At 37.1% G+C, this 18,950-nt stretch overlaps 3 protein-coding genes across 15 annotated transcripts; 2 read left to right on the plus strand and 1 right to left on the minus strand.

The window, feature by feature from the left end:
* Positions 1-112: 112 nt before the first annotated feature.
* On the plus strand, positions 113-7,799 carry LOC104770297 (rho GTPase-activating protein 7). Of its 2 annotated transcripts, none has more exons than XM_010494694.3 (22): positions 113-796; positions 1,541-1,577; positions 1,718-1,794; positions 1,923-1,993; positions 2,063-2,141; positions 2,280-2,409; positions 2,564-2,683; positions 2,992-3,069; positions 3,222-3,277; positions 3,354-3,423; positions 3,577-3,664; positions 3,901-4,144; positions 4,218-4,433; positions 4,668-5,012; positions 5,217-5,266; positions 5,718-5,778; positions 5,854-5,937; positions 6,047-6,157; positions 6,246-6,415; positions 6,722-6,791; positions 6,876-7,082; positions 7,361-7,799. In XM_010494694.3, the coding sequence occupies exons 1-22, from the start codon at positions 743-745 to the stop codon at positions 7,553-7,555; spliced, it is 2,613 nt and encodes an 870-aa protein (XP_010492996.1). In that variant the 5' UTR covers positions 113-742; the 3' UTR covers positions 7,556-7,799. The 2 variants fall into 2 exon arrangements, with proteins under 2 accessions (XP_010492996.1, XP_087361117.1); XM_087504991.1 differs by having other exon boundaries at positions 251-796; positions 6,725-6,791.
* A 1,827-nt stretch (positions 7,800-9,626) lies between these two features.
* On the plus strand, positions 9,627-14,848 carry LOC109124452 (nonsense-mediated mRNA decay factor SMG7). Of its 12 annotated transcripts, none has more exons than XM_010494698.2 (8): positions 9,627-9,894; positions 10,541-10,597; positions 10,817-11,422; positions 11,513-11,635; positions 11,755-11,981; positions 12,064-14,148; positions 14,236-14,313; positions 14,413-14,848. In XM_010494698.2, exons 2-6 carry the CDS (start codon positions 10,541-10,543, stop codon positions 14,123-14,125), a joined length of 3,075 nt encoding a protein of 1,024 aa, XP_010493000.2. In that variant the 5' UTR covers positions 9,627-9,894; the 3' UTR covers positions 14,126-14,148; positions 14,236-14,313; positions 14,413-14,848. The 12 variants fall into 12 exon arrangements, with proteins under 12 accessions (XP_010493000.2, XP_010493001.2, XP_087361122.1 ...); XM_010494699.2 differs by having other exon boundaries at positions 9,627-9,885; XM_087504996.1 differs by having other exon boundaries at positions 9,640-9,894; positions 14,218-14,313.
* A 152-nt stretch (positions 14,849-15,000) lies between these two features.
* LOC104770300 (ABC transporter G family member 23) lies at positions 15,001-17,079 on the minus strand. The gene has a single exon (XM_010494700.3). The coding sequence runs from the start codon at positions 17,043-17,045 to the stop codon at positions 15,180-15,182; it is 1,866 nt and encodes a 621-aa protein (XP_010493002.2). The 5' UTR covers positions 17,046-17,079; the 3' UTR covers positions 15,001-15,179.
* Positions 17,080-18,950: the final 1,871 nt, after the last annotated feature.

Below are 18,950 nucleotides of genomic sequence, written 5' to 3' on the forward strand. Positions count from 1 at the left end.
TTGAGTGCAAAAAATGCAATAAACCCAACTGACCATATGGATAGTGATTAAAGTCGTATCTGTTTTATACTAGTTGTATATAGTACTGTTGTAGACTTGTAGAAGCAGTTTAGTAGTTAATCATAAAACCAAAAAAAAAAGTAGAGCTGTAGAGTAGTTAGTTCGTTTACACTTTACAGGGAGTCGTATAGCTCGGATCTAATCGCAGTAGCACCTGTTTTTACCTAATCACGAATTATTAAATTGGGGGCAGTGGAGCAGGATCATACCAGCTGTTGCTGACGTGGAAAACCGTAATTGGTTGGATTGATTTAAAAAAAGGGAAAAAATTAAGTTTAACAGGACCCGACCCGTGACTTCTCCGACACTCATGACCCATCCTCTCTCTCTCATAACACAGCAGAAGTAGGTGGAAAGCAATGTCCCCTTTCTTTTTTTTTTTCTAATTTTTTCTCTCTAGCTAAGCTACATCTCGAGGACGACGGAAGAACCAGTGAGATACCTCTGCGACGACGGCTTTAATGGTGTTGCTGGTTCGTTGAGGTGTGCGTGTGTGTGTTCTTCCAATTGTGAGGAGGAGGAGATTTGGAATTTGGTGAATTTTGTTTGTTTCTGTTGTCGCTTTCTACTGTTTGCATCGAAGGAGTTTGAAATTGAAACCCTAGTGTTTCGGCTTTTTTTTTCCTCGAGTTGTGGCTGGGCTTCGTTTCGAGGCTGGATCTGAGATTATGCTGTTGAGGCAATGGAGGCTTCTTTAGCGGCTTTGGAGCGGCCACGAGTTGCAGCTTCTAATACGGTAATGGAGGTTTCTTTGCTGGGAGTGAATTCAGAATTTTAGTTGTAGTCTGTGTTTCCAGGTTTTAGTATTTTTTTTTGAATTTTGCACATCAGGGACGCTCGAATTGATTGCTAAAAATAGGCAAAAGTGTGAAAACCATTGCTAAAAATTATATAAAATTGGAGTTTTTGTAGTTTTCTATTTCCGTGTTATATGGCAGTGGTTGTTCTAGGAGTCTCCTAAATACATTGGGCCAATGACACAAGCTGTTTCTTATATTCCTAAGTGCGTAATTTTCCTTGGAAGCCAAATTGGCTTGATAGGTCTTGCGCTTATAACAATAGACTTAAACTATCAGTGCTCACGTGAGGTATAGTATCTAGTGTTGAGTGCATTTCTATAGTTAAAGAAAAGAGAAGCTTGATTGAATAAAAGATGCTTCCTTAGTAATCAGAGAAGGCAAATCAGTGGTTCAGTCATGGATGAAGCTGCAATAAAAAAAACACAGAACAGTATCTAGGGAACGGGTTTCTCATTTAGGTAGAAGTAACTCAAAGGACATATATAAGGGTGCCAACTGGTTGAATAGGTAGCATGCCCGGTTTTGAATCGTTGATATATGCGCAATATGAACTGAAAGAATGAAAATAATTTTATTGACTTTACTTGCATATATCTATTTTCTCTAGTTTTGGAAATATAAGTTTGAAAACCAAACTGATGATTGTTACTAATATTATGGAACTCACAATTATATTACAGGTTTTTAAGAGTGGTCCACTTTTCATATCATCTAAAGGTATCCTTGTGACATTTTGGCCTCCCTTTTTTCAATTAATATTGTCACATTTCAATGTGTTTGTTCAGCTTGACAATTTCTTGGTGCTATTGTGATATCATAATACACTGAACATGTTATTGTGGTATTCTGCTCAATAGGATTGGGTTGGACATCTTGGAAGAAACGCTGGTTCATCCTCACACGTACTTCTTTGGTCTTCTTCAAAAATGACCCTGTTAGTATTCACAATCATACTCCCTCTTTCTACAGTTGATTTTGATCTGTGTATTGACTTATTTTGTTAATGTATGATAAAATTCTTGATAATCGTATATATTGAGCTATTTAACTAAAATTTCACAGGGCGCATTACCACAAAAGGGTGGTGAAGTTAACTTAACCCTGGGTGGCATCGACTTGAATAACTCTGGAAGGTATGCAGAATATTGCTAGTCCATTAGAAAAGTTCATGGAACTCAACTTACTGTGATTTTTGTTTTCAGTGTTGTGGTAAGAGAGGATAAAAAATTGTTGACGGTACTATTTCCAGATGGCCGTGATGGAAGAGCTTTCACTCTTAAGGTGCTTTTACACCAGCAGCAAATTTGATTCACTTTTTAGATGTCTACTATAAGAACATGTTACTGCATTGTGATAGCCCTTGAGATGATCTTTGTACTAGTGTTATATTTCTTCTTGTGACCAACTTGGATGATGCAGGCTGAGACATTTGAAGATTTGTACGAGTGGAAAACTGCGCTTGAGCAGGCTCTTGCACACGCCCCTAATGCAGCACTCATCATGGGTCAAAATGGAATATTCCGTGCTGAAACTAACGAGGCTATCGAAGGTTTCTTTCTTCAATTTTTGTCTCCATGTTACAGCTTTGGCCTATGCATCTTAATAGATAATTATGCCCTATCATGCTTATGTTTATTTCTGCCTTAATAGTTGACTTTCGATCATCTATGCGTCATTCTACCGTTATTGTCCATAATTGTTAGGGCGGGATAAGCGTCCATTAAAATCCTTGGTTGTTGGAAGACCAATCTTACTTGCTCTTGAAGATATTGACGGAAGCCCATCATTCCTTGAGAAAGCTCTACAGTTTATTGAGAAGTATGGTAAGTTCTTAAGAAAATGTCGATAGTTATCACCAAGCTTTATTGATTACCTGGTCTTTCCTAAATGATTTTTCTGGAGCATGCGTTTTAAGATTAAAATGTGTCCATAGTTTTATCAGGGTACTTAATACGTGGAAAGTATTCAATTCAGTGAAAGTTTAACTTACTTCCATGATTCTATTATCTCATTCAATCTGTTGTACGATTTATTGCAACAGTTGAAATCTGATGTATTCCTCTTCTTTGAATGCATTTGTCTTTTGACTGCTTGTTTTGTTTGGTTTCGTGGTCCTCTTTTGTCTCCTCAGGAACTAAAATTGAAGGAATACTAAGACAGTCTGCTGATGTGGAGGAGGTGGAACGTAGAGTTCAAGAATATGAACAGGGTACTATAATCTGCTAACTGATTTCTCTCTGGATTAAGTTTAGGCACATCTTGTTTAGCTAATATATTATATGTTCTTAGAATTCCCTGGTATGTATTCTCTCCAATACACAATTTACATTTTTTCCCTCTTCCACTTCGAATAATACCTAGGCAAAACGGAGTTCACTTTGGATGAAGATCCGCATGTTGTTGGAGACTGCATTAAGGTAGTTTCCTCTCAACTTCTTCTTCTGATAGTCTGTGCATTGTTACAATACTAAGGCAGTTTCATTTCACATGCAGCATGTATTGAGGGAGTTGCCTTCTTCTCCGGTTTCAGCATCTTGTTGCACTGCCCTGCTGGAAGCTTACAGTGAGTTCCCTTACCCTCTTCTCCTTCCTTCTGATAAATTTGCAGAATTGTGTGTGTGTATATATACTCATGGGTCTGCTGTTAAAGAATATCTGGAGATCTGACTGAACTTTTGTGAAGTTAACCGTCCTATTAATTGGTTTGTTGGATCAGGAATCGAGTCTAAGGAAGCTCGCATTAGTTCATTGCGCTCTGCGATAGCAGAAACATTTCCTGAACCTAATCGACGTCTACTACAACGGTATCTATCCAGATCTCCCTCTGGGTTGTTTTTGGCTAACAGTCGATTTCACTCTGCTAACAGTTTATAGATTATATTAGATATATTAGATGTTAAAAAGAGATTACTTATTTCCTGCCAAGTCTGAGTCTATTGGCCAGATGAGTTTCTTGTGGTTCTTATGAGTTTATAAGGTGCTTGAGAATCCTTTATAAGGTGTTTTCTTAAACCCTTACATATTTTATTTGTACCCTCAGGATTCTGAAAATGATGCATACCATCTCGTCTCATTCCCACGAAAATCGAATGAACCCAAATGCTGTAGCTGCTTGCATGGCTCCTCTACTTCTACGTCCTCTACTGGCTGGTGAATGTGATTTAGAGGACGGTTTTGATAGCGGTGAGGACAATTCTGCTCAGCTTCTTGCTGCTGCTAATGCTGCCAATAATGCCCAAGCCGTCATTACAGTTCTCTTGGAGGATTATGGAAGTATTTTCGATGTAAGACGCACTAAGGTGGTTTAATTAAACTTAATCAATGTTGTATGTCTCATATGCTTATCTGCAATTTCAGGAAGAAAATATTCAAAGATGTTCGATTTCGACTGAATCACATATTGGAAATAGTGGGCCTGATGATTCGAGTGATGATGACAACAACGTGAAAAATGAATATCACAATGCAGATAATGAAGTTGAACAAGTGACAGATGATGATAATGAGCGTGCATTGAGTGGAAAAATGAGTGAAAGCAGTGGTTGCACAGGCAGTGATCTCTATGAATACAAGGTTATTTCTCGTTTGTCCAGTCTCTCGTCCGTCAATATACTCATTGCATAGTGTTGATGATATACTGAAATGCCTTTAAACTTAGGAAGTATGGTTCAGGAATTTAGGATATGTTTTTAGGTTTCAGCTATTATATCTCTACCATATTTCTGTGCTATTTCCTAATGAATCAGAGTTCGCAGCTAAGAAGAAATAATTATTTCATGATTGCTGAATACCTTCTATTCTTTGTAGGGATTTGTTGCTGATGACTCTGATATTGAATCACCAAGAGACATAAATGGTCCAAGATGTAATTCAAACGTACGAACAGATCATCTTATGAGAAATCCTTTTGTTAACTCCACGGATCAACAAACTGGAGAGCAGATAGGTGATGATCCAACGAAATACGGAGAGAACTCATGTATTGTACATGTTAGCGAGTCTTATCAATCATCAGGGACAGTTCTAAATGTACCCACTCATGGGAACACTTTGGCTGCTCCTGGTCTTGAAGCATCAAGTGAGAAATCCGTGAATAAAGGCACACCCTCCTCTGTTCATGCAAAGCGCGCAACATTCTGGGGTCGTGGCAGTGTATGTTTTGCTTATCTTGATCAAATAGTTGTGATTCTGTACATGCAGAAGATTTTGGCACATTAGTTCAAGTTGCATTTGATGCATGATACAAAAATCTTTTCCTCCAATTTGTTATAAATGTCGCACTTTAGCTGAATCATATAGAGATAATGAACCAACGTGGGTAGTATAATATCAATAATTTCTTTTTGTTTCTGTCAGGCCCGAAAGATATCCACAGATGGATCGTTTGATTCTTCAGGAGAAGACGAGTAAGGCTTTAACTCTTGGGTGTATTCTCCATCGCCATATGTTTTTTTATATATATATTATATCTAGATTGTTTTTTCTAGCTAGTCTATTCATACGTTGATTTTCTTAGTAAATTATCATTAGAACTGTGATTATTTATCCAATATGTTTTCAAGTTTGAAAATTTCCTTTGCTTGGAATACTTCCATGATTCACTTTCACACTGTACTTTATCTAAAAATCCCCTAATCGGACATAGAGTGACGCGGCTGATGTCTCAGCAACTTACTGAAGACTGTATTGTTTGAATGAAATAGCAAATTTACTACGTTGCGTGTAGATATGTTCTTTCTAAATATGCATTGTAAACTAGTACGTTGTCTCTTCGGTATAGGCTTGAATTGATTGACATTTGAGAATATGATAGCTTGGTGTTTTTGTACTGCTAATTGGTTCATTGATTGTTTGTAGGCTTGCTATACAGAGGCTCGAGACCACGAAAAATGAACTGCGCCAACGAATTGCAAAAGAGGTAATCATCTGCTGCTAAATTTTGTATTTTCTGCCTTACGGAGGTCATTAACACTGGTCACCATCATTGTTATAGGCTAGAGGTAACGCAATATTACAGGCTAGCTTGGAGAGAAGGAAGCAAGCACTGCATGAACGTCGTTTGTCGCTTGAACAAGATGTATATAATTTCTCTTTCAAACTTTCAGTGTTTATGAATCTCTTTTCTCTACAATTAATCCTAATGTCAAAGGAATCTTATTCTGGTTTGATGGGGCTCACTTATATAGGTGTCAAGATTACAAGAGCAGCTGCAAGCCGAAAGAGATCTCCGAGCAGCACTGGAGGTTGGTTTGAGCATGTCTTCTGGACAATTCAGCTCACATGGTGTGGATTCGAAAGTAAGTATACAAGTTCGGGAAATAGTATCTTACTTCAAAACAGTTAGTTATTGTAAAATACTCACGATCCAATTATACATATTTGAAGACAAGGGCTGAACTTGAGGAAATTGCTCTTGCTGAGGCTGATGTTGCCAGGCTGAAGCAAAAAGTTGCAGAACTTCACCATCAGCTTAACCAGCAACGTCAGACTCACTTTGGTTCCTTCTCCGATGCGCGTGATACTCATCAGTATCTCCAGAATCACAATTCTCAAAAGTGAGTTGTAAAACTATCCCTGTACTTTCCTCACACAAAGGAGGTCATAGTCCAAGTTATCTTTCGTGATGACTTAAAACTTTATACTGTAAAGCTTTTATGCTTGAATTGCAGGCTTGGTTGTTTGCTTAGTGAAGATGTTTAACAAATATCTCCGATTAACTTATCCAGTAGTAATCTTTGAGTCAGTACAGCTGTGTAAATTATGTTCGAAGTAACTTTTGCACAGCATATCTTGTATGTACTGTAATATGATAGGTACACATCTGTGTTTCTGCTCTAATACCATGTCATGTATTTCTGCAGAAGGTTTCTTAAGCAAGATTTTGATTCCACTCTTGCCTATGTAAATCATGAAAGAAAACAAAGACACGAGGTACTTTTTACTGATGTTTCTGTCATCGATCATCATCTTTCATAGGTTAGATCTAACCAATAGGCTTTTTTGTTTGGCCTGCAGGAGAATGTACTGGGAGCGGAGTGGAGAAATAGTAACGGAGCAGGATCTTTTGGGGTTGGCAATAGCAGGCAACCATCTCGTAATCAAATATCAGAATCAACAAGTTTGACTGACTCTAAAATCAGTGAAGAGTCTGGAAAGATATCTGTCGACAAGTTCTCAACCATGGATTCTCCATCTGTTCCATCGACTTCAAGAGCATTAGATGTAAGACCTTTTGCTCCTAAAAACTTCAAAAATGAATGTGGTTGGCAGGATTGAAAGTCAGGGAAGATCGTTTTCCTTTTGGGTTCCATATAGTGTGCAATACTGTAATTAACGTTGTCTGGTTTGTTAATTAGTTCACAATAAGTAACTACAGAGACATGCATGATTGCTTGGTTCTCCGCTTAGCAAATCGGAGCTGACCGCTATTAGAAATTCAAAGGAAACATCTTAAATAACGACAACACACACTAATATACTTGAAATAACGGTTTTTGCAGATAACAGAGTACCCGAGGCTTAATCATCCGTCAGCCGCTGCATCAGCAGCTCTGGTAGAGTTAACAACTCGTCTTGATTTCTTCAAGGAAAGACGGTCACAGCTGATGGAACAGCTTCAGAACCTTGACCTTAACTACGGCGGCTCATCTTCACAAGATTTCATACACCGGCCATCTTCTCCACCTTGGAACTAACAACATGAAAAAAGAAGAAGAAGAAGAAGAAGAAAAGGCACTGTTTGTTCTGTATATCCCTTTTGGTGATTGATTAATGATGTTAGCATCCGCTCTGCTCATATTTTCTTTCCCCAGAAGACAATAATGATCTTACTTATTCTTTTGGGCAACAGTCTTGTCTTGTGTGTATATAAAAAGTACTTTTGTAATGCATTTTTTTATTGTGTGATTGGCTATGTTGTTCATAAGCGTTAACTTTAAAGGCGTCCCCGTCCGGCTCTTTGTGCTCTGAGTTTCTGACCAGCCACTAACTGAAAGTCTCTTACTTTTCATTTGTATCCAATAATGTATCTACATGTTACAATTTTCACATCTAGATAAAAGAATAACAGAATATATGATACTCTTATCATCCACTGTTTCGAACCCTTCAATAATGTATCCACTGTATGAAACTTGAAAGTTGAATAATCTTCTCCATTGTTTGACGACCTCCTCAGCATTGGTTGATAATTTGATATGGTTGTATGAAAGTTGAATAACCTTCTTCTTTATTTGACATATCATCAAAGTAAGAGAAGTTGACAAGTGCCAGCCCAATTTTTAATTCTAAACATAAACTAGCTTTTAATATAGTTTTTTTTTTGTCTATTTTTAATATAATTAAAATCAATTAACCATAAAATCCTCAAAAAAGGAAAAAATCTTTAAAAAATACATAAAAGAAATCATAACAAAAATATCAAATTTACATTAAGGCATTGAATGATTGTAGATTTTGAAGTTGATTTTGGTTTTAGTTTTTTCAAAAATTTACTTTATAGTAAATCAAGATTATGAGAAAAGTGATTTTACTAAAAAGTGGGAATCTAGATTTTAATGGTTTTTGTTAATTTTCAAAGAAAATCTAAAATCTATGTAACATTATTTTTTCTCTTTCTAAAGTAAATTAACTTTATATTTTATTTTTAATATGGTTGATATGGTTGTATGAAAGTTGAATAACCTTCTCCTTTATTTGACATCTCATCAAAGTATGAGAAGTTGACAAAGTGCCAGCCCAGTTTTTAATTCTAAACATAAACTAGCCTTTAATATAGATTTTGTTTTGGTCTATTTTTTATATAATTAAAATCAATTAACCATAAAATCCTAAAACCAAATCTTAAAAAAGAAAAAAAAATCATAAAAGAAATCATAAAAATATAAAAACAAATTTACATTAAGGCCTTGAATACTTGTAGATTTTGAAGTAGATTTTGGTTTTAGATTTTTCAAAAATTTACTTTATAGCCAATCAAGATTATGAGAAAAGTGATTTTACTAAAAAGTAGGGAATCTATATTTTTTTTTGTCAATTTTCAAAGAAAATCAAAAATGTATCTTTCATTACTTTTCTCTTTCTAATATAACTTAACTTAACTTTTTATTTTATTTTATTTTTTAATTTTTTTAAAAAGTTAATAACTCAAAAACTAAAAACCAAAAATCAAAATTGAAAAACTATAAAATCTTTTTTTTAAAAATTGCAAACATTCATGGGCTAATATTGAATTCTAAGATTTTATATTTTTATCTTTTTTTCTTTTGTGGAAGGCCTAATAGTACTAGGCCCATACAAGCGCTACAAAAATTAGTTTTCTCAGTTCGATAATTTATGTCCATTTATAGTAAATACAAAATTATTAGATTATACATTTAAACACGTGATATTAAAAGTAATCAACCGCGCCAAATTTTGAATTTCTGTTTTAAAAATATGAAAAACGCGCGCATCGCATAGATATTCCCTTCTAATAGTTTCTTTTTTAATCGTCTAATATACATACAACCATAACTTACTGTAAATAACGATTTTATCATTCACGACGAACAAATCTAATCGCTGCAACAATTATTATAGACAATGAACAGTTTTACAAACACTAAACAGAGAAAGAGTTCTACCATTTTCATAGTAGTTTATAATAATGTGTCTTAAAACCCAAGAAAGTAATAATTCCTAAAAAATTTGACTGCCTAAAAAGAAAAAGAAAAAACTCTCTAGAAATATTGATGGGGAGAGACTGAGAAAAGAAAAGAAAAGACTAAGACGGTGTCGTGTCGTTCAAAGCCGACGAGGCAATCTTGGGGACAATCCTCTTCTCTCTCTTTTTTTTTTCTTTTTTTTTTTATAATATATAAATTCACTATTTCTCTCTCTCTCTATCGCCTTCACCTTCTCTTTTTTTTTTTCTTCTCTCTCTCGTAACAACAACAAAAAAAAACCCTAGTTTCTCTCTCCTTTCACCGATTTTTTTTTTTCTCCTTCCGATGCTTGTGCTCGCATAGCCAAATTCGCAGATCTGGTAATTCCGGTTAGCTTTCTTCCTTCATAATCCTCTCTCAACAAGAATTCGCTTTTGCTTTTGTTTTTTCTTATCGTGTGGTTTGGTTTTTAATACATTAAAAAATCTTGGGAATAGGGTTTTCTTTGTTGTTGTTGTTGTGATTGTTCCCTTTTGATTTCGTTTCTCGATTTTGTGGATCATAGTTTATGATTAATTGGCTAAAAGGATTCTGTGACAAGGACCTCAAGAGGGTTTCTTTGTGATTGTCTTTGTTATGTTTCTGCAGAGTTCTTACTTACTCTTCGAATTGCTATTATCGTCGTTTGATCACTGGCATAATCGTTTTTATCTCAATTCATGGTTTGACTTGAATACGTTATCTCAGTTTTTTTTTTTTTTTTTTTTTTGCCGTCGTGATTGCTGATTAGAGAGGCATGTATGTTTGACTTGTTTGTTTTCTTTAGAATTGAGCTCCTTTAGATGATTGGTTTTGTTTAAGCTCCTTGTCTTGTTTGGCTATTTTGATTTTTTTTTTGTTTGTTCTTTAGTTTGTGTTAGAGTAAGTATACATAAGCATAGGTTTTATAGGCTTCTATCCCTAGCTTAAATTTTCTGCCTTTTGTTTTACATATGAAATATCCCTTGACTAATTTGATGAATGATGACTTTGCAGATGGATAATACTACTGCTTCCTCCTCAAGGGAGCGAGCCAAGTCCTTATTTGACAAGGTTCTCTCTCTCTGCTTGAATTTATTTTACTCTCTAAATATGAATCATCCTTGTTTTTGGAGTAATTTAATATAGTCTTAGGGTGCTATACCGGGTCTTCTTTGTTTACCTTTGTTGGGGTTGTATAATGCCGTTTTGTCTCTTCACTTGAGTCTGTATCTTTGTAATATTTGGGGTCTACAGTATTAGTATTAATAATATTTTTTGCATACTTTGCAGACTATTGAGTTAGAAAACAAGCGTTGGAAGGCTGTTCAGGATCGAAATCCATTTGACCTTAATTTGTGGCATCAAATTCGTGAGAATTACGAAGCAATACTTTTTGAAGATCATGCCTTTTCCGAGCAGCACAACATTGAACTTATACTGTGGCAGCTGCATTACAAACGGATTGAAAATTGTAGAGGACACATCAATGCTTTCTTGAGTTCTAGTAGCTCGAGCGCGGCACACAATGTTAAGGGTCCTTCTAGACTCGATCAACTTGCAAAACTGAAGCTGCAGTTCAGGACATTACTTTCAGAAGCAACTGGGTTTTACCATGATTTGATCTCAAAAATTAGATCCAAGTATGGCCTTCCCTTGGGTTATTTTTCTGAGGATCAAGCGAGTCAAAACATGGCTGATAAAGATGGAAAGAAGTTAGCAGAAGTTAAAAGAGGCTTGGTATCTTGTCATCGTTGCTTAATATACCTTGGTGATCTGGCTCGGTATAAAGGATTGTATGGGGATGGGGATTCCAAGAACAGAGAGTATGCTGCTGCTTCAAGTTACTATTTGCAAGCAGCTTCTCTATGGCCAGGCAGTGGAAACCCACATCATCAGGTTATTTTTTCCCTCTTTCTCATGTCATTTTTTTTCTTAGGTACAACTATGTGGTACAGTTTGTCTGATTAAATTATCTTCATGTCTCAGCTTGCTATCATTGCTTCTTATTCGTCGGATGAGTTTGCATTAACATATCGTTACTTCCGGAGTTTGGCTGTGGAGAGTCCTTTCCCAACTGCCCGTGATAACTTGATTGTTGCTTTTGAAAAGGTTAACTATCAAGTTTCTGATTCTTTATTATGTTTGTGGCTTGGCGTTCGAGTGATTGTTCTTCCATTTTCTTAGTATCTGAATATAATGTATCTTTCCCTCTTTGTATGGTTGAGCAGAATCGTCAGATTTATGCCCAATTGTTTGTGGCTTCCAAAGACACATCTAAGAAGCCGATTGGTAAAGGAAGAGGTAAAGGAAGAGGTAAAGGTGAAGATACTTCATCGAAAGATGCGAACTTGGTAGCTGGTCCTGAGAAGGATAAAGTAACTAGTGCAAAGGACATGCTGAAAGCATTCTGCATTAGATTTGTTCGTCTCAACGGGATACTTTTTACCCGAACAAGGTAAATATTCTTAAATTATTTTGTTCTAGACTCTGTTTCTTGTTCTGATAGTGGTCTTATATGTGTCACTTGTCTTTGACAGCCTGGAGACGTTCTTAGATGTGCTTACCTCTACTAGCAGCAGTTTACGAGAGGTAATTTCTTCTGGCTCAATGGAAGAGCTGAGTTTGGGAATAGACGCCAGTGACAGCGCACTTTTCATTGTCAGACTCGTGGCAATCATGATATTTAGCGTCCATAACTCAAAGAAAGAGACGGAAGGTCAGTCGTATGCAGAAATTGTACAGCGTGTGGAGCCTGCCAGAAACTCTTTAACAGCTAGTTTTGAGTTGCTTGGACATATAGTAGAGCAGTGTGTGCAACTGCGTGATCCTTCGGCAAGTTACTTCCTCCCAGGGGTCTTAGTTTTTGTTGAATGGTTGGCCTGCTGTCCTGACATTGCTCTAGGTAGTGATCCGGACGACAGACAAACTACTGTAAGAAATAGATTTTGGAACCAGTGTGTTACCTTCTTCAATCAGATCTTGTCTCTTGGACCTCTGTTTATTGATGATGTTGAAGACGAGACTTGCTTTTCAAACATGAGCTTGTATGATGAGAGAGAAACTGAAAATCGACTTGCACTATGGGAGGACTATGAACTAAGAGGATTTTTGCCACTGCTTCCAGCTCAGACTATTCTCGACTTCTCACGGAAACATTCCTTTGGAACTGAAGGCCCCAAGGAAAAGAAAGCTCGTATAAAGAGGATCCTAGCAGCAGGAAAAGCTTTGACCAGTGTGATCAAAGTTGATCAAAATCATGTGTATTATGATTCTAAGAAGAAGAAGTTTCTTGTTGGTGTAAAACCGTCAGATGACTTGCTGGATTCTCATTCAAGCCCACCTAAAGCTGATGCTTTGCAAGATAACCAAGTAATGGTGAAGCATAACTCACCAGTGATGCAGCAAGATCAACAGATTTGTATGGGTGAGGAGGATGATGATGAAGTAATTGTTTTCAAGCCTCTAGTTACTGAAAAGAGGAAAGAGGCTTCTGACCAAATATATGTTTCTAATGGAGGCTTTAGGAAACCTGATCAAGTTGCCACTACGGAGAACTTAAAACCTTTGAGTGGTGTGGATTCAGCTTTTCATGAAAATCAATTTCTGCAAGCTAGAGGTAATGCGAGTATTCAAGTGCCTGCATCTATTGGTTCCAACCTTTTGGGACTCCTTCAGGCGTCAACCCAGTCTCAGGCTTCGCATTTGCAACAAGTTCAGACACAGGCAGTGAATCCTCAGTCAGCCCAATCCTTAGCTGCTGCACGACTTCAGCCAATTCAATCACAGGTCGCACAACTTCAACCACTGCCATCACGGGTTGTGCACTTTCAACAAACTCAAGCTCCGCTTTCACATGTTTCATTGGTCCAGTCACAATCTGCTTCTCTTGGTGGTGGTACCAAGTGGTTACCAGAAGAAGCTGCTTCTCTTGCTAGTAGCCAATCTAGTTTTGCTCAGATGGGTAATGGTCATGTGATGAGAAATGAGATACAAGGAAATCATGGGGTTTCCTATCACCCTGCACACTCATTACCGGTCTACCAGTCCTACAATGTCAATGGTATGGGTGGTATGCCATCTCAGTCACGAACTTCTGAAGCTGTGTTTCCACCCAAAAGTGATACTGTTTCGTCATCTGGAGTTATTGCTGATGGTCTGGGCGTCCAATCTTCAATAGCAAGAAAAAATCCAATCAGTAGAGCCTTTAGGCATCTTGGCCCTCCGCCTGGGTTTAACACTGTCCCCTCTAAGCTGCAGAAGGAGCCAGTACCTGGTTCTGACTTGTCTGGCAACAATCTAGCGGTTGATGATTACAGATGGTTGGATGGATACGAAACTCAATCTTCTCGAGGCGCTGGACTCAACAGTTCTTTGAATTATGCTTCTAAATCGGAACAAATGGGTACCAGCAATGGAATGAACGGGGCTGCTAATTTCCCGTTCCCTGGGAAACAAATTCCAACATCACAGGTCCAAGCAGATTTTCCTTATTTTCAGAACCCTCAGAAAGATAGCTTTGTGAACCAAAATCATCAATCAGCCCAACTCCCTGAGCAATATCAAGGACAGTCGACTTGGTCGAGTCGTCACTTTGTGTGAGATCGGAATGGAAGAGTAACACGGTAAGAGAAAACATAAAGCTGCTTTGCATTATTACGTGCTTTGTAAACTTTCTTATGGTGTTGATCTAGGTAACTGGAATGATTCAGGTTAGTGTTGTTCTGTTGAAGTCTCTAGTTGGAGTCTTTGTGGCCTTGGCTTCTTGTGGGGCACTTCCTACCTGACAGGTTTGTTATTCTTCTTATTTGTACTTGAGCTAGTCTTGCAATTCGTTGTTACACATGTTTGAGGGACTCATACAAATCACCATTGTTTATTGATGATAGATTCAGGACTCAGCTTATGTTGGTGAAAGAGATATGTGGTTACAAGAAAGAATGTATGGTTCTGTGGAAATGATAGGAGTAAAGTGCCTTTCTGGTGATACTTGAGGTGGAGATGTTAGACCTTATGAATAAGAAAGGAAACGTACCTTGTGGCTCGCTCTCGATATCTGAAGCAGTTGATGGCTGTTCTGCCCTGTTAATCCTTTTTTTTTTCTTTTGTCTTTCTTTTGGCATATGAATGTTGTTAGCTGTCCGTCCTCTTGCAGCTATCTTTCTCTCTTGGATTGTTTTGCTTTGCTTTTCCTGAACTTGGTTCTTTGTCTTTCTCAAACTTCTCTCTGTTTTGCTGTGTCAGTTTTAAGTTGAACCATCATCATAAGGTGTGCGAGACCTTTGCAATTGGTAATGAATAAAAAGGGACATGTGTTGAATGAAACATGATTTGTTTTTGAAAACATTTGAAATGCTTGTCCTACCTGAGTATGTGAGACGCCTTTACAAACCAAACATTTGAAATGCTTGTTGAAAACATAAAGCTTACTACTCCCAAGTAAAAAGAGCATATAACAGAACTTGAACACATACATAAGTTTAAGCTTTCTTTGCATTTGAAACCTGTAATATGCCAGTTTTGCCTACAAATTGTTCTTGACCAAACCCATGTCAGAAACTGTCAAAGAAGTAGTATATACATATATGAAAGACTGTGAAAAACTGTATCTTTTGAAACGATATACAGTAAATAAATGCATTGTACAGTGAAATTATTAATGGGTTGACTTGGAAGCCTTTCTGAGTAGAATCCCCCAGCAGAGGATCCGATAAAACACGAAGAAGGCAAGCATTATCCCGACATTGACCCACCTCGTGTCCTTGTCAAGCCCTCTCTTCTTCAACACATCCTCTCCGGTCATCAAGCATCCCAAGTCCCCACCAGAGAAGCACTCTGTTCGCATGCTCCAGTACTCGTTCACCACCATCGACTCCAGAGGGTAACGGTACAGCGACACGTAGTACATGAACATCCACGGTTTAGGGATCTTCTCTTTGGGGATAAAGTATCCGGAGAAGAGAAAGAAAGCTCCAAGAACGGTGCAGATGAGCGAGTTTCCGGAGATGAAGTCAGGAGAAACTGCGCTGAGGAAGAGCACCAGAGAACTAGCCATGAGGATGATGAGCCAGACGCAGAGGACGAAGAATGAGAAGGCTTCAATCGACGGGTTTAGGCCAACGATCCAGTATACTGGGATGGAGAAGAGGAGAGATACAACGAAGAGGAACGGTACGAATGCAATTGTGTTGGCGATCATGTAGGATGAGATCCTGTAGGATCCACGAGACGATTCTTTCATCAGGACGCGACGCTCACGGAGGTAAATGGGAAGTGCTTCGACCGTTGAAGAGAGGAGGAAGCTTAAGCTAAAAGCGAATAGACCAAGCCTCTCCGCTACGCCTTCTTCGTCACGCTTGAGCCTCGTGTAGACGCTTCCTAGACCTAATCCAGCTACAACCGCTTGCATCGTTCGCGCCAGAAATAGCTGTTTTGTTCTGTAGATGATCTTGCAAAACCTCGAACAGAGATATGAGATCTCGGTGACGTCAAGGACACGCAACTCTTGTTTCTTTGCGGTAATCACATCGTTTTCGTTGTTTTCAGGCCAGATGGATGATGATTCTATGGCTGTTACCGAGTCTGGCTTCGAAGCTCTCAAGGACTCAACTATTTCCATGGCGAATTCTATCGGATTCAGCTGTTCTGGAATCTGAAACCCTAGTTTCGCTATCGAGTCCTCGAGATGTTCAAGACTACCAAAGTGAATAACCGATCCGCGGGAGAGAATCAAGTAATCGGAGATGTAATCAAGTATACAATAGCTAGGCTGATGGATGGAGAAGAGGACGGTTCTTTGTTTGGATTTAGCCATAGTAGCCAAAAGCTCAACGACCTGAAGCGAGTTTCGACTATCCAAACCGGAGGTTGGTTCGTCAAGAAGCAGAATGGGTGGGTCACGGATCATCTCAACGGCTATAGAGACTCTCTTCCGTTCCCCTCCCGAAACGCCACGATCCTCTTCGTCTCCTTCTCCAACGAAGCTATCTTGGACAAGAACAAGACCTAGATCACTCAACAAGCTCTCAACTCTTTCTTCTCTTTCCTTAGCCGTTGAATCTCTCAAACTGAATTTGGCGCTATACATTAACGTCTCTTTCACGGTAAGCAGAGGCAGCAGATCATCTTCCTGAGGTACAAACCCGCACACCCTGCGTAGCTGATTGTAGTCAGTGATTTTACGATTGTTTATCAAAATCGCAGACGATGACACGGACTTCAAAAGGGTGGATTTTCCTGTTCCACTCGGTCCAACGACGGCCAGGATTTTAGAGGACTCAGCAGCTAATGACACGGACTTGAGTATTGGGGTGTGATGGATGGCGTAGGAGAGGTTAGTGACGGTTAAGGAGTAGCGGTTAGGGGTTGGGAGTGGCGAAGATGAAAATGAAGAGGAGGCTGAGGAGAACTCATCAGGAGAGTTTGATGCTGAGAAAAGTATGATGGAGTCTTCTTCGCGGCGGTTTGTAGCCATAGCAGAAGGGTGGAAGCAGGAAGCCATGGTATGAGTATTATTCTTCATCTCAAAATATCTAATAATGCGTTTTATCTATGGAGTAAACATTTTTTTCAGAACTGGTCGACCAAACTTAAGAAACTAAGTGTTTAATGGTAGGCAGAGGTTGGTGTAACTCTTCAAAACCTGTGTATCTAATTCTATTTGGTTGGTCATTAATTGTTTGATATAGATGAGTTAAGCGTATGTAAGTGTTACATTCATTACTAAAATGTACTTCTAAGTTCCAATGGTATAATGTGGAAAAAAAAAAAAGTTCCAATGGTATAAATATGATTATTTTTAAAATATTTCACTATAAATTAAGTTGACAATTTCCAATACGTAACTGGTCAAAGAAAATAAAGGAAAAACTATATTTTAACCCGCGGTACACCGCAGACATATAATTTTTATTATAATTTATATTTAGGTTGTATATATTTGTTAAATATTTTGTATGTTTTGTAACTAGAGGAATAACTAAATTTTCCGGTTGTTGTGCGGATAAATATTTATATTATTTTTTTAACACGCAATACATTTCGTGACCATTTATTTGTTATATTTAGTTTGTTTTGTTTAGTGTTTGAGATTCTATTTTGATTTTTAATTATTATAACAAAAAATAAGGAATCTAAATACATAATAAGTAATTTATATGCTGTGATTACGTCACATTTTCCTAATGATTTAATCATTTTACACTATCTTAGTTTAATCAACTTGATTTTATGTCAAATATTTTAATATTAGTAATCTTGATAAATAATTAAATGAGGATTTAACCCGTGTTAACACAAATTTAATAATATTTTATTAATTCCAACATGTCCTCTTTATAATTCATCTACTATATAACCACATTATATAGTATTTTAGACTTTTGTAGTTTTACATATTCGTAATAATTAAATTTTTTATTAAGTTTATATATGTTAATTATAATATTTAAATAAATGTCAATCAAAGTTTTTCTTACGTTAAGAATTAAAGCTCACATGTTTTGGAAAACAAAAGGGAAAAATGTCATTTAAATCATGATCTTTCAAATTTTGGCCATTTAAACCATGAACTTTGTTGTAGGCCATTTAAAACATCAACTTTTGTTGATTAGCTTTTTTAAGTTTCGTTGACCAAGCCAAAAAAGACATGACGTTAAATCCGATAGTTGACCTACTAACAGACGTTACTTTGCCGTTAATCACTCCGTTACTGACAAAACTACGTCGTTTTAATGGAAGTTTTAGTTCGAAAAAATGTCATTTAAACCATGAACTTTTTAATATAGGCCATTTAAACCATGAACTTATAAATGTATATCATTTAAACCATAAACTTTCGAATTGATGTCATTTAAACCATAATACATTAATATAATAATCAATCCTTCAAACTCTAGTGTAGTATCTTAAAACAAGATGATCAATCCTTCAAACTCTAGTGTAGTGTCCTAATAAATAAAAAGACTCAAAACAAATAAAAAAAGACACAAAATACATGACAAAGATCGAGAAAGAAGGATGAATTGATGTTCTTCATTCTCTTTTTTAGAATCGCATCATGAGGCAAAGTCGAAGAAAGAAGAGAGAAACTAAACTAAGGGTTAAACGGTTTAGCCTGTTAGGGTTATATAATTTTGCGGTTTCTAATAAACCTACCGAACCGAAATCCAATTATCCAAATCAATTGCGCCGAACGGTTAGGCTTTCTCTTTTCGGTTTGCTTTGATAACCAAAATTTTCAGGTTGTCTAGTTTTCACCTAACGCCCAAGGCAAGTTCATGGTTTATATGACAGAAATTTGAAAGTTCATGGTTTAAATGACATACATTTATAAGTTCATTGTTTAAATGGCCTATATTTAAAAGTTCATAGTTTAAATGATATTTTCTCGAACTAAAACTTCCATTAAAACGACGTCGTTTTGTTA

This window comes from Camelina sativa, chromosome 20 (genome assembly GCF_030686135.1).
Source record: "Camelina sativa cultivar CO46 ecotype springtype chromosome 20, ASM3068613v1".
NCBI classification, from domain to species: Eukaryota; Viridiplantae; Streptophyta; class Magnoliopsida; order Brassicales; family Brassicaceae; genus Camelina; species Camelina sativa.